This window comes from Didymosphaeria variabile (genome assembly GCF_027946475.1).
Source record: "Didymosphaeria variabile strain IMI 356815 chromosome Unknown scaffold_1, whole genome shotgun sequence".
Taxonomy (NCBI): Eukaryota; Fungi; Ascomycota; class Dothideomycetes; order Pleosporales; family Didymosphaeriaceae; genus Didymosphaeria; species Didymosphaeria variabile.
In genome coordinates, this window is record NW_026611620.1 from 4,570,650 (window position 1) to 4,583,930 (window position 13,281).

Below are 13,281 nucleotides of genomic sequence, written 5' to 3' on the forward strand. Positions count from 1 at the left end.
TCTGAACGTTGGTGCGATGGTTCGAAAATGAAGATGATGGTGTCCGAGCTTCTTCAGCTGGGATACCAGCCTTCGCTCTACGCGTATGACGAGATCACCTAGAATGCCGGCCTGAGTTGCTGATGTATTGTACTAAGTTTCGTTAAGGACTGCTTTCCAAAATACCCGCCGGAAGACATGGAATGGAGTGGGAGTATTGGCATGGTCCAGTGAAGCGGTTACCGGCCCGAAACTAACATTTGAGTTTGGATGTCGTGCATGTCTTTCGTGGAGCTTCCGACACTTTGGGAAACTAAGAGAACGGACGAAACAGGTCGGACCTTGTAAATTACGTGCAGCATACCCTGAGATCGACAGTGAACGATCGTGGCTTGCATAAGGGTGATTCTGAAGGATCCCCATGCACGCTGTCCCCGAGCGCTTCCTAGCGCTTATGTAGGAATGAATTTCGGGTCGACTTCAAGGATCAGATTGGCGAGAAACGCTAGGCCTTTCACTGACTTACATATGCAGTGGCTGTCACTGCCTGTCAGTCGCACTGATTCTGATTGATCCCACCGAGTGAGCCCAGAAGACATGCATCATGACTCAATAGATTGTTTGCACTCCTGTACATCATGCATGCGTGATATGCCCTTCAATCAACCATGAGTAGAGAATTAATGCTTAGTTTCCAATAAAAAAACTCCAGAAGCCGATATTTAATTAGACGTTATTAAAAGAAAACTATCGCATATTACTATACGAAAAGTGACCATATTTCAGCGACGAAAACTCGTTGAACTATGTCCTGGTGCAGTTGCTTTGGTACTCTCTGCAGCTTTTGCAGTCATCAAAGCCCCTCTTTCCACCGCGAACGTAGAGCATGAAGCTTTGACCTGACCTCATCTGCCAACATAGTCGGCTCCATTAGTAAATGCTCACCAATCATATCAATGCAATAATTGAGAACGTCGACTGGCCCATCGACACCCACGGAATTTCCGTCCGATCGAGTAATTGACAGCCTGCCGTGGGTACGGTCCATCAGGGCTTGCAACAGCATGTGTTCAGTAGCGCTATCATCATGAAAGCTTCCGTCCAGAGGCATGGCAGATATTTGCGCCGCCATATTGGAAGTCCGATTGATGCTCTTCGTCGTCTGAAAGCCCGGCGGAATCTGGGCGATACGTGCCATGATCACCATACTCAAGATTAAGGCGATCCGATACAGGGCCGTAGTCCACCAAAGCGGTCTTGCGTTTACTGGGATTGTGCGGAGGTAACGGAGACATTGGCCGCAATGGAAGCCCAGAAGCGCTAAGGATTTTGGTTCCACTATCCTCATCCAAAGTTTTGCATGGGTTGACCAATTTTGTGTAAGGTCGTTCTGTGAGTGATCTTGGAGCAATCGCGCGACCGCCGGGAATGATGCATGGCTATTGATTCTGATGAGATGGTAGAGAACCATACTGACTCTGATCGAAGACGTGGCGTCTGTTGTCCACAGGATTGATGAAGCCAGTTGCTGCCAACGTCCAAGCAAAATCTCTAGTTCACCGATCAGAGCTTTAGAAGCTAATCCAAATGTAGGACTCAAATTTCTGCCAAATTCCCTAGTACCGTTGAACGTGTGGAAGCATTGATGAAGGCGCGCTGAAACACATTGCAACGGGTGCAATAGTAGATGCAGGTTTGGCGCAGTGACGTCAGCGTCATTTGGTGGATGACCATCGGTAAAGGCCTCAAACAAGTCCAGAAACGATGTCTGAGAGGTGGCAGTAGATACAACAGTAAAATTGCGGAGATTCGGGCTATCCTGGATTGATAGCTTTGGTGGGGTGTCGAGTAATAGACTTAGTTCCAGATCAACCATCACCCACGAACACAGTAGCCTGCATGTCTTAGTAAGAGGCGTCTATTGAGTCGCTAAAATGTGGCTGTACTGACCGGTTTTCCTCGTAGTCAGTGCTTTCAATGCCGCCCTCGCAGCGTGGTATGATCTGGATGTCCAGAGAGTCCTTACGGAACCTTTTACGGGAAAGTAGGTTCTGCTGGATATGCTGTACACACGTTAATGAGAAATTGCCTAGAACAATTGCGAGTCAATCACCTGTGTTTGATGCTCCCACATTTCACTGACGGCCTAGGAATTTCGCAGTGTAAGTAATTTTATATCTTCATGGCAGGCTTATAACTGTGACATACATTTGTATGGGTTGATTCGCCGCTCCATTGCATGAGTTGTATCAAGGATAATGACACTTCCATGTGTTCTGTGACCGTTGACCAGTTTTCGTTGTAGTTGAAGATACGGCAAAGACCGATTAAGCCGTTAGAAAGCCATTGAACCTCTCGGTTCTCTGAGATTCGAGTTACCTTCGCTATAATTAACAAACATAGCAAGCCATGTAAGATGCTGTTTTTCTTAGGCGTGCAGCTTAACAGCCCCTCAACAGAAGCAGGAAAAATTGAGAATCGTCGCTGTTCGTCGTGGAAGTATTTTCTGAATAGCCGTCCTAGGATATCTGTGGTTGGGAGCAGTATGATTTTGTCCATCCAAGAACACATCTCAGGGTCAAGCTCATTTGCCGCTCGGTGCATTGCTTCTTGTTTTACTGTGCGCCATATGTATTGCGTTACGGACAACAGCCAGTCCCTTGTAGTTGTGCTGAAAGTTTCGTCGATTTTTGTTTGCGTATTATCCATTTCGACGGGTAGCGTATGCAGTGATAAGACCCCGGATGACCATACATCCGGGTTATCCAGTACTTTCAGATGCGCTAGAATGGTATAGAGACCAGATTCTTCGTCTTCGAGATTGCTCTTTGGGGAGGTGACATTGTTCTGCAAGTTCGGCCAAGGCTTGTAGCTGTCGACTGTATTTTTCCAAGATCCCGGGAGATCTGGCGCGATGCAATACTCATCTTGAAACAGACTATCCGGCATGAAAATTCGGTCTTCATCCAATACGAGCGGAAGGTTCAGCAGATCTAAGTCGAGGGCAACCCGAGAGCAGTGGCTGGCTGCGAATTGTTTTCCAATCGTATCAGACAAGTTCTGTTCAGTGCCCACGCGAAAGATGTCCGTATAGGCAGCGAGAGATGATTCAGGGCTTTGGTCATTACTGATAGCTGTCAGGACATCAAATTTGTCTTCCAAAGCCGCTGTAGTTCTGAAGTCCCTGCGTTCATCTTGCTCAATGGTGCCTTCACCAGACACAGACGTAAACGTTCCCACATTTTTATCGTTGGCGTGTGGTGCGGGGTTGAATTCCGTTGGATCTTCTCGAGCTTGGCTCACATTCAGGGGGTGGTCATGAGCTTTATCCGTATGCTTGGTCTTGACGCTCCTTCGTCGTATCCTACGTCGTTCGCATGCAATACCTTTTTGACTGCAACGGGAGCAGGGGTCCTGCTTGTCGCATCTTGTCTTGTTTTCAGCACAGCTAATGCATGCAATGGGAATGCGGCCCATGGCTGGGCGCTTTTCCGGCATGTTGGAGGAAATTGATGCGCCCTCATGGTCGGCATTTGCGTGTATGGAACGATAATGTCTACTAAGTAGATCCCTTGGTCATGTGAGCTACGTGACTATAATCAGTGCAACCAGATGCTGATATGGACTTACTTTCTCTTAAACGTAAGCTTGCATTCATGGCATTGAAACGGACGCACATTGGTATGGGTCAGAATGTGCCTCTCAAGATGTTCGTCTCGTTTGAAACCTTGCCCACAGTAATGGCAAAACACTGGCACACAATGTTAGCAAGAGGTCAGGATATTGCGTGCCACTTTGGCAACAAAGTGAAATTCTTTCGTACCCTTCGTGACTGTAGAGGCCATCATGAGCATCGGATGTGAGTTTCACACCTGTATATGCATACGGATGTGGCCGAACAGGGCCCGTCACATATTCCCCTCATCTTGTGGCCACTGACGTCTCCGATGGGCGTCCACCCTCTCACGGACATGACAGGCTGTGCCGCTAAGGAGGGGCCGACGGATATTGGTCCTAATCGGGCAGGCAAGGATTGACCGGCAAAGGTGTGAAATAACGAATGTAAGACGGAACTCCTGCGCCTTGCCATGCTCTGTCTCAACCGCTTTGATGGAAACCCCACGCCTCTCCTAGCCGCAGAAATTATGGACCTAGCAAGTATGTCGATCCTCGGAGCTTACTCTCGGTTCAATGAGCATTAGGAAGGTAATTAAGGGCCACGACCCGGCAACAGTACACATTGAATATTCCGTAGCCATTCATTGAACCGCTGCTCAGCTTTCGGTAATCACGTACTCATTTCACAAGACGGTGTGCTTTGCCTCTCGTCGGTTCTGCTTAGATTCGGACCGACTACTTGACTAAATGCTGATCTATTCTTCATTCACTCGTCGTTGCATCCGGTTTCTTCCATTGGAACGCTTGCAGGGATGGCATACATCACCGATAACACAGGACCTTACAGATCACTGCTGGGGATGAGGATCCTTCCAGATCCTGGTAAACGGTTAAGATCCTTCTCAATCCTTCTGGTCATTCTCCCGATGCAAGACACGCTGGCAGTAGGTAATTTACGCAAGGAAGCATATGCACTGGGCACAATTCATGGGCCTAGCTAGTTTCCGCTCCTACCCTTCCAAGGAGCACTACCAGCCTGTCCTTGATACTCTTGGCAAGCTCTGAAATCGACTGATACTCCTCCAACATAGCGATGCAATGCTTCAAGATATCCCCAGGCTCATGAACAATAGCCGTGGCGGTATCGGCCCGAGATACTGAGGGAATTCCATCTCGATGTCTCATGAGTCGAACGATTGTGGGGTGATGAAAAGGTAGCGTATCCACTGCCACGTACTCCGTTCCTGTTCTCATGATCGTGTCATGCTGAGCTTGCTGCATGGCGGCCCCAGCAGCCCACATAGAGAGCGCCGCACGGTAGATTGATGCGTACCACCAATAAGGCCTCGAGGCCAGAGGCAACTTCTGGACAAGTCGCAATATCTGGCCACCATGGCACCAGATAGAAGAAGCGTCTTCTATATATCTTTTGCCCATCCATACCGACTCGCGAAAATCTACAATCGAGAGTTCGCCTCGAGCAAATCGTTCAATGTCCGGAACACTTGTAAGCGTATTCAAGCTAATTAAGTGATATAGAACCATATTACAGCACCCCTGGCTGGTAAATGTGTCATCGTGTCTGAAGCTCTGCTGAGTAATATCGTACCATTGCTTGAGCAGATATTGGACTTCTTCCACTTGGGTCAAAAAGCGTTGGAGATGTCGTTGGCTGTTGCTGCTGAAGCAGTGAGAGAAGCTCTTGTACAAATGATAGATGAGAGCTTGGATAGGATGAAGTAGAAGTCGTAGCTCAAGCTGTGAGATGTCCTCAGCGCGAGAGAGTTCACCATTAATGAATCTCTTGAATAGCATTGCAAGTGACGTGCCGTGTTCCTGGCTTCCGGTCTGTGCTTCGTTTGTCTTAAGAAGTTCCAAATAGGTGGCCAACCACGTCTCCGCAGAGGTAGCTGTCCAGAGTTTCTCGCTGGTTGGGAGGTAAGAGTTGAGCTCATTGACATCTAGGTCAAGCGGATTATCGTAGAAGAGGTTGATTTCTTGATCTAGGACGACCCATGCGTACGTGAGTCTTCGGTTTTGCCTCGTCGGTAAACGTTCATTGATAGGGTTGGTCACTGCTTCCTTACGTACCTATTCAATCTTTCCTCTTGACACCAAATAGTCCAGGCCGCCTCTGCATCGGTGATAACATAGATGCTCTCCAGCGTAGAGCGTCTAGCGTCTAATATGCGAGCATATTTGAGCATCTTGACAATCTGTTAGCATCTCTGGTATACTCTGAGTTAGTAGTTACAGCAATGATAACTTACGGAAGTATACGAACGTAACTGAGCCGCACATAACTAAGAAGAAGCATTAGCGACGTTCCCGCAGCTTTTGGAAGTCCTATATCCTACATCCATATGCCACCTGTTCCCACTCCATGCAGAAGCCTGCAAGTAGAGCAGTGCGCAACGAAGCATGACACTATGCTAATGAGCCATGATACTTCAGCGAGCTAGGGGAGGTCTTACGGATGAGCTGCGAGCTGTACATTCTTCTCCAATACATCCCAAATGCATATACGACAAATCTCTATCAAGCCACTTGCAAACTCGCGTGCTTCTTGGAGTGAGCTACCCATTGCGCCATGTGCAATCATGCACAGTAAGAGCAGCACAGAAATCTTTTCGTCGTTTGCTCGAAGAAGTTCTGTTGGGCTGATCAATTTCCCAGAAAAGAAGGGCATGTACGGCTCGACGCGAGAGGAGTACATGCGCATGAAGCCTTCAAGCGCGGAGGTAGAGGGCAGAATAAAGAAGCCGGTGACGTTATTCTGGGAAATAGAAGATTTACGCCAGAGTGTAGCTTCCCACAGCCCTGCCTGGCGCACTTCGCGTGCTCGGCTGAAGAAGCCTTGGGCTATGACCATCAGCCTATCTCTCAGGCTTTCTTCCAGCTTTTCTACCTTGACTTCTGGATCGGTCGCGTCTGGGTGGAAATTCGTTCTCCACCCGGGTAGTTCATCCAATGTCTTCTCGAGTCGCATCAAGTGTTCTCCTCCAGTACGTGGGTCTATCCACCGTTGCGTGCGGGGATTGCAACCGAAACAAGGCCAATCCTCATCAGATCTGTTAGCGGCCTTTTCTCTGTGTGGTTCGGCAACGGGAGGCAAAGGCTGAGCCGCTCCCGCTGGAAGTAAGCTGGCAAGCTCCGCAGACAAGGTCGAAGACGAAGGATGATCATGACTATCTTGTGCCATAAGATCGTAAGAGTGGCTCATTGGGTTATAATCAAGTGATGGATCCCTATGTCCAGGAAATATTGACGATGGACTGAGCATTAAATCGTACTGCGCTGCGAAGGCACCAACGGATTCATCGGAGAATGCAGCTGTGCCGGAGTCATTTGGGCTTGTTGATCCTTCTGGCCAACTCATAGCTTCGATGGGAGTTTGTGGCGTAAACGCGGTTTGGTCAACAGTCGAAGTGGGGACATTCGACGCGGGGATAATCGATGCCGGGGGCGTTGGCGCGCTTGAGAAAAACTGAGTCGCGATTGGTGAGTTTACTTCAGAGCCGAGCAGTAGGAAAGCTTCTGGATATCGACGTGGCTGTCGTGGTTGGCACTTTTGGCGTTTGAAAAGGCATCGGGAGCACGTAGGTAGCTGCGTTAAGTTATTGGCCTAAGACAAACATGACTGACACTTGAGAGACGTGGAACATGACCCACCCTTTTGTCGCATCTTGCCTTTGCTTTTGCACATGGAGAGCAAGCTATGAGGGTCTCAGCGTCGACAGCAGGCTTCATCGGGATAAGAACGTTTCTTAGAGAGGTTCGACAAAGAAGCGTCAGCGATCAACAAATCAGGATGGTCCGTTCAAAGCTTCTTAGAAGAGAGCATTATGAAAGCAGAATGTGTACTCATAGCATGTTCTGCCTAATGCTGACCATCAGCGACTATCGCGTACCACATGAGGTTCGCAGAATACCTCCATCTCGGGTGTTCCAAGCCCCGCCAATTGAACTCCGCCACATTGACAGGGGGCGGGCAGAGCCGATCCATAGCACCCGCCGGACCCCCGGGTCCGTTCCCGCCCCATAATGTATGCGCCGTAGGGCAGACTTGGTAGGGTTTCTTGCACTTGAGCAGCATCCCAGATAGGTCATATATCTTCGGCCTCCGATCGTGACACAACAGCTTTCGGGTATATACACGCATATCCTATGTATCGCACGAGATGCAACAGTGAATTTGACTGCGCTCTCAGTGCTACCAAGCAGCTACATCGCGTACCATGGTTCCATCCTAGGCATCACCGCTCAACAGAACACTACCCAACAAGTTACGTCAAAGCTATTCCCACGGACGTTGCCTAACAGCACGTGATCAAAGTGCCGAAAGAGAGCGGAGCTCATATGCCATCAAACCTTCTCGCGCGGGAGAAGGTTCACTCCAAGCACCCAGTTACTCAATAAATGTCTTATCAAACCACACCAATCTCCACGCAAACTACCTAGCATGTACTAGCCTCTGCTTCGAGCCATGCCTTGGTACATCTCCATGGATGCAGATCCTGCTAGCCTTGGACAAAGGCACCTGCATGGATGACCTTTGTCGCAGACTATTAATCCGACCCTTGGCTTGTTGTAGGGTCACCAATCAGCTGTCTTCGGCTGTGTTGCATCGGGGATCAAGTCATATAACGCGAGCGCTCGCCCCGCTAGTGAAGAGGCTGTCGCTTACGACTCCCTTCCGCCCAACTCGATATCAGCAAACGACATCATTCTTTTGAATATGTCTTCCAAGATGGATCTTCTCTACGAGAAAGGTGACGAGAATGTGAGGATCAAACGTCGTGCTTTCTGGGTAAGCATTTTGGAGCTTTTGGTCACCCGTTACTCACTCCGGATCAGATTTCGTCGGGCATTCTGTTCACGATCGCTGTTTTGACAGCTCTCGGGCGTGTCTTTCTCAAACTCAGACACAAGATGACGTTCACTATCGACGATTACATCGTCTTCTTCGCAACATTATGCTTCATCTCAGGCACAGGTGTACTCTACGCGGAAGTGGACAATCTCTACATTGCGCCGGCTCTGAATAGATACCCAGAGTTGGCATCAGCATTGACGGCATCTCAAATGGACAACCTTGCCAAGTATAGCTTTCTACACCAGCGAGTGTACTTCATCCTGTTTTGGTCCTGCATCTTCGGTGTCAAAGCATCGTTCCTCGCTTTCTTTAAGAAGATGATCGGCCGGATGAAGAAGATAACCATATTCTGGTGGGTTACGGTCGCAATAACGGCGCCATCTTGGGTTGTTTTTGTTTCTATACCTTTCATCTACTGTCCACATGTTGGCGCATCGTCAAGTGAGTCCCTTATGCTGCAATGTACGGTCAAACCTCTCTAACCAAGTTAGTCATCTGTATTCAGCATCCTAACAACAAGGTTTCTGTTGCGACAATGTATATTGGTGGTGTTTTGGATATTGTCACAGATCTGCTAAGTACGCTTTCATGCCACAAAGGCTTGTGCGATCACTGATTGAAGCAGTCGTGAGCATTCCGGTCTTGGTCCTCTACCGCGTAAAGCTTCCTACCCGACAGAAGTTCATCGTAGGGACGTTTCTCTGCCTCTCGCTGTCCATGGTTACCATGGCGCTTGTAAGATGTACTACACTCTTTGGGAAGGGAGGTCATATCATGGACATCACATGGTCGTTCTACTGGCTACACGTCGAAGCATGTGTTGCGATCATCATGGTGTCTCTCACATCTTTCCGGACGACCTTCAACGTGAATCGCAGCGCAACGGAGGACAAGGCAAGATTGAAACAGGCACCGACGTATATAAGGGAAAGATTAGGAAGGTCCGGTGGTACCAACGATGATGCGATCGAGCTGCATGGACCCTCCAGTAGAAGGAAAGACAAGGGAGGTATCTTTAGCATTAAAGGCAAATACTTTGGAGAGAGCGCCGTGGAGTTATCCCGACACTCCTCCAGCGGCACTGTGGTAGCAGAAAGGGAGGACATTGACTCGGATGGACGAACCAGCCACATACATACGAGGCAACCGGATAAGATCACGCCTACATCGTCGATCTAGCATTCGCACTATAGCACGAAAGTTTTCAGGAAGAGCATCATTAGATGTTGTGTAATATTGTCCCTGAATGTAACACTAACGGAAGTGGGCGATTCCCTCGGCGATTTCACCAACGTCCATCCAGATTGCACAACACAGCACTTTGAAGGCAACTCACAGGCTACCAGTACAGTTCCACGAAGTAAAGTTCCGCTTATGCCAATGGTCAGACGGAGGTCCGTTGGTCAGTGCGCCGTGCGAGTTGACTCCAGATTTGGTTCGCTAAACCCTGACTGCTCCGGTGTAGAATAGTTCCTATTCGCCTATACACGAACGCAGAATTTTTAATTTTGGGCCCTCATAATGTTGTCTCGGTCCATACTAAACAGCCTCGAGCTCGACGTAAATTAGACCCAATGGAGCATCTCCGAGACGGCTCATCATTTTGCTTTCCTTCCTGGGTACCCGCCTTATGCACGCTTTCTTCGAAGTGGCACAGTCACTTAAGTCTGTCGAGATGGGGTTGCATCGTCGGATATGATACAATAATCAGCTGAGTGCAGAATTGAGTATGTCTTATTAGCCCATTAAACACTGAGCGGCGGCGGCACAGCCAGACTAGGTCCACCGCAAGGCTTTTGACGGCTTGTCCTATACGTGCGAGAACCTGTCCAATGGAAGCCATTGCGCGGCGCCCTGCCTCAACGATTTAGTTCGCACAATTCGGGGTTCTACTTCAACAAATTGATTTCCAAAGCTAGTTAGTCTCGCATGCGCCTAGTACTCAGCCTTGGGAGCTTCTTGCTCACTTCAGTCACAAGCATCGGTACATGAAACTCGTCACACGTCCACTCATTTAAAGCCGCAGTTTCGATTCCAAGGAGAGCGGCTAGTTGACTGGATTCAGGCACCGCTGGTATTATCTGTGCATTATCTGAGAGTTCCGAGCCGTAGCCAGGATTGCAAAATGCTTGCGAAGTGGACCTCATCTTGTCTTCGGCAAGATTTCGCCGTCCTATAGCGGAAATACAGTTACCAGCGTCCAACCCTTGCCTCTTTTCGTTGCATGTTCACCCTAGTCTCAACGCAGGATTTCACTCGATCCTTACCTTTATTGAGGGCAGCCTTTTTGAATTGAAAGGGACAATGTGAAAGGTTGCAACTTTAGTATGAATACGAGTCTGCTTTTCTTCAGAGAGTGGTAACGATTACCCTGGACACTGGCCTAGACACAGCGTTCATGGGCCAGTCATTTCATATGCAGATTTCTGCACATTAAGTTTTGAATGTTGTTCTGCAGGGCGTTGATCGGAAAGTGACAAGGGAAATCAATGAATTTGCTCAGAAGTTCATTGTTATGGCCCACAATAATAGAAGTGACCAGTGTGATGTGAGATTTCGCAAGTTCCCTGCAACACAACATACGGACATCCGCCCGTCCGCGTCACGAAGAGGCTAAAAAGATCTACCCGAGTCTAACGGCTATCCCGAAGTCTGCCTCGGGGATTAGAGGGTGGCGCGGATGATCTACAGTAGTGTTCTGCAGGGTGATGGGGGCCGCGCGCCTCGTTCTGGTAGGCACGACGGCAGCGTGTCCTGGTCGATAGAGATTGTGCGGCCACTGTCCCCTGTCGTCATATATTATACTGCAATTCTCGAAAGAGGATTAAAGGAGAGTCTTTGGAACATCCACTTCTCGCAGCTATGAGTCTGTTGGTGATCGGCACTTTCCTACTGCATGCGGCCGTTGTTGTCTCTGAGTTAAGCGATGGCCGCGCTCGCTCGACATCCTCCCAGATATCATTGAAACAAACACTCGACTATGTAAGACCATTCATCTTACTCTTCTTTATGACACGTTACTACAGACTCTAAAACGGCTAGGTCATTGTGGGCGGCGGGCTTGCTGGGCTGACAGTCGCTGCGCGTCTTGCGGAGGACCCTAACATTACCGTTGGTGTGTTTGAAGCGGGAGACTTCTATGAGAATACCAGTGGAAACCTCTCCCGGGTCCCTGGATATGGTGCACAGGTATCTACTAGCGGTGCAGACTGGGGCTTGACCACCAGCCCACAGGCTCAGCTCGATGGCCGCAGTGCCGACTATCACATCGGCAAGACCGTTGGTGGCAGTACTGCCGTCAACCTAATGGCGTACCACCGGAGTACTAAGGGTGCCTATAACCGTTGGGCAGCGCTTGTTGGAGACGACAGTTACCGGTTTTCGAACTTCCTGCCTTGGATGAGAAAAGCTGTCAATTTCACGCCTGCAAACACTCGTGTTCGAGCCAAAAATGCGACCGTACCAAAAGCGAGTCCTGAGTCTTATGATAGTCCCGGCGGTCCCATCGATATTACCTTCGCAAATTGGGCGAACCCAGTGTCATCATATGCAAAGGCTGGCTGGAAAGATCTAGGGCTGTCCCAATTGCAAGATGTCACAAGTGGAGCCTTGATTGGAAATCAATACGTTCCGATGACGGAAAGAGCAACCGATCAGTCACGATGCTCTGCTAGAGCCTTCTTCGATCAAGCAGAGAATAGCGGTAGGCAAAATCTGTACCTCTTCACCAAGAGTACTGCTCAACGCGTCAACTTCGATTCCAGAAACCGTGCAGTTTCAGTCACTGTTGAAACAAATCAGGAGACCTTCGAAATCAAAGCACGAAAAGAAGTCATCCTTGCAGCGGGAGCTCTGCATACGCCCCAGCTTCTTCTCCTTTCGGGCATAGGCCCTCAAGATACCCTGAATCGGTTCAACATCTCGGTTGTTAAGAACCTTCCCGGAGTTGGCCAGAACTTGATTGATCATCCGAACTTTTTAGTTGCGTACGAAGCCTTTGCGACCACTGCATCGTCGATGTTGGATCCAGGATTCGCCAGCTCGGCTATCACAGAGTACGACAAATATCACACTGGTGTCCTCACTCATAGCATGGCCGACCACTTTGCATGGGGAAAGCTCTCCAAGGACGAAGTCAGTGAACAGACAGTCAATGAGCTCTCAGAACTACCTCAGGATTGGCCGCATTACATGGCTGTGCTTAGCGACTTGACATGGGGTCCAGGTCAATATGCTCAAGGCATCGTGATGCTTCAGGCCGTGACGTCCCGTGGGTCAATTTCTATAGCGAGTTCGTGCATCGAAGACCCTCCTGTGCTGAACGTGAGCACCCTATCGACGGAGACCGACCGTGACGTCGCAGTCGCCTCCTTCAAAATCATACGACAATTCTTCAACACCACATCGTTGCGAAAGATAACGGGAGCGAACGTGCTGCCCGGGATCGATGCACAAGCAACATGGTCTGACGCAGAGATCGAAACGTTCTTGCGGCAAAGTATGTCTCCCGGCAATCATGGATGCTGCACGGCAGCTATGGGCAAAGGATCAGATCCCAATACCGTCGTAGATACCCATGGTCGGGTGACAGGAACTAAGGGGCTTAGAGTAGTCGACGCGTCGGTAATGCCCTTTCTGCCCCCTGGCAACCCAATGGGAACTCTTTGTAAGTTATCGCGTCGCTGTTAAATACCCCATACTGACCACTATGTACAGACGGACTGGCAGAAAAGCTCGCCGCAGATATCAAAGCTGGCTCGTGAGGCTCTGGGGGACTTTTCATGCTTGAATGTTGTACATACATAGAT

At 49.3% G+C, this 13,281-nt stretch overlaps 2 protein-coding genes across 2 annotated transcripts; one reads left to right on the forward strand and one right to left on the reverse strand.

Annotated features, from left to right (window-relative positions):
• Nucleotides 1-5,123: 5,123 nt before the first annotated feature.
• On the reverse strand, nucleotides 5,124-5,804 carry N0V89_001480 (uncharacterized protein; the record flags this gene model as incomplete). Its single annotated transcript, XM_056210291.1, has 3 exons — nucleotides 5,124-5,154; nucleotides 5,207-5,626; nucleotides 5,689-5,804. 3 exons carry the CDS (start codon nucleotides 5,802-5,804, stop codon nucleotides 5,124-5,126), a joined length of 567 nt encoding a protein of 188 aa, XP_056077113.1.
• A 5,531-nt stretch (nucleotides 5,805-11,335) lies between these two features.
• Nucleotides 11,336-13,236, forward strand: N0V89_001481 (uncharacterized protein; the record flags this gene model as incomplete). The annotated part of the gene is made up of 3 exons (XM_056210292.1): nucleotides 11,336-11,455; nucleotides 11,516-13,139; nucleotides 13,190-13,236. The coding sequence occupies 3 exons, from the start codon at nucleotides 11,336-11,338 to the stop codon at nucleotides 13,234-13,236; spliced, it is 1,791 nt and encodes a 596-aa protein (XP_056077114.1).
• Nucleotides 13,237-13,281: the final 45 nt, after the last annotated feature.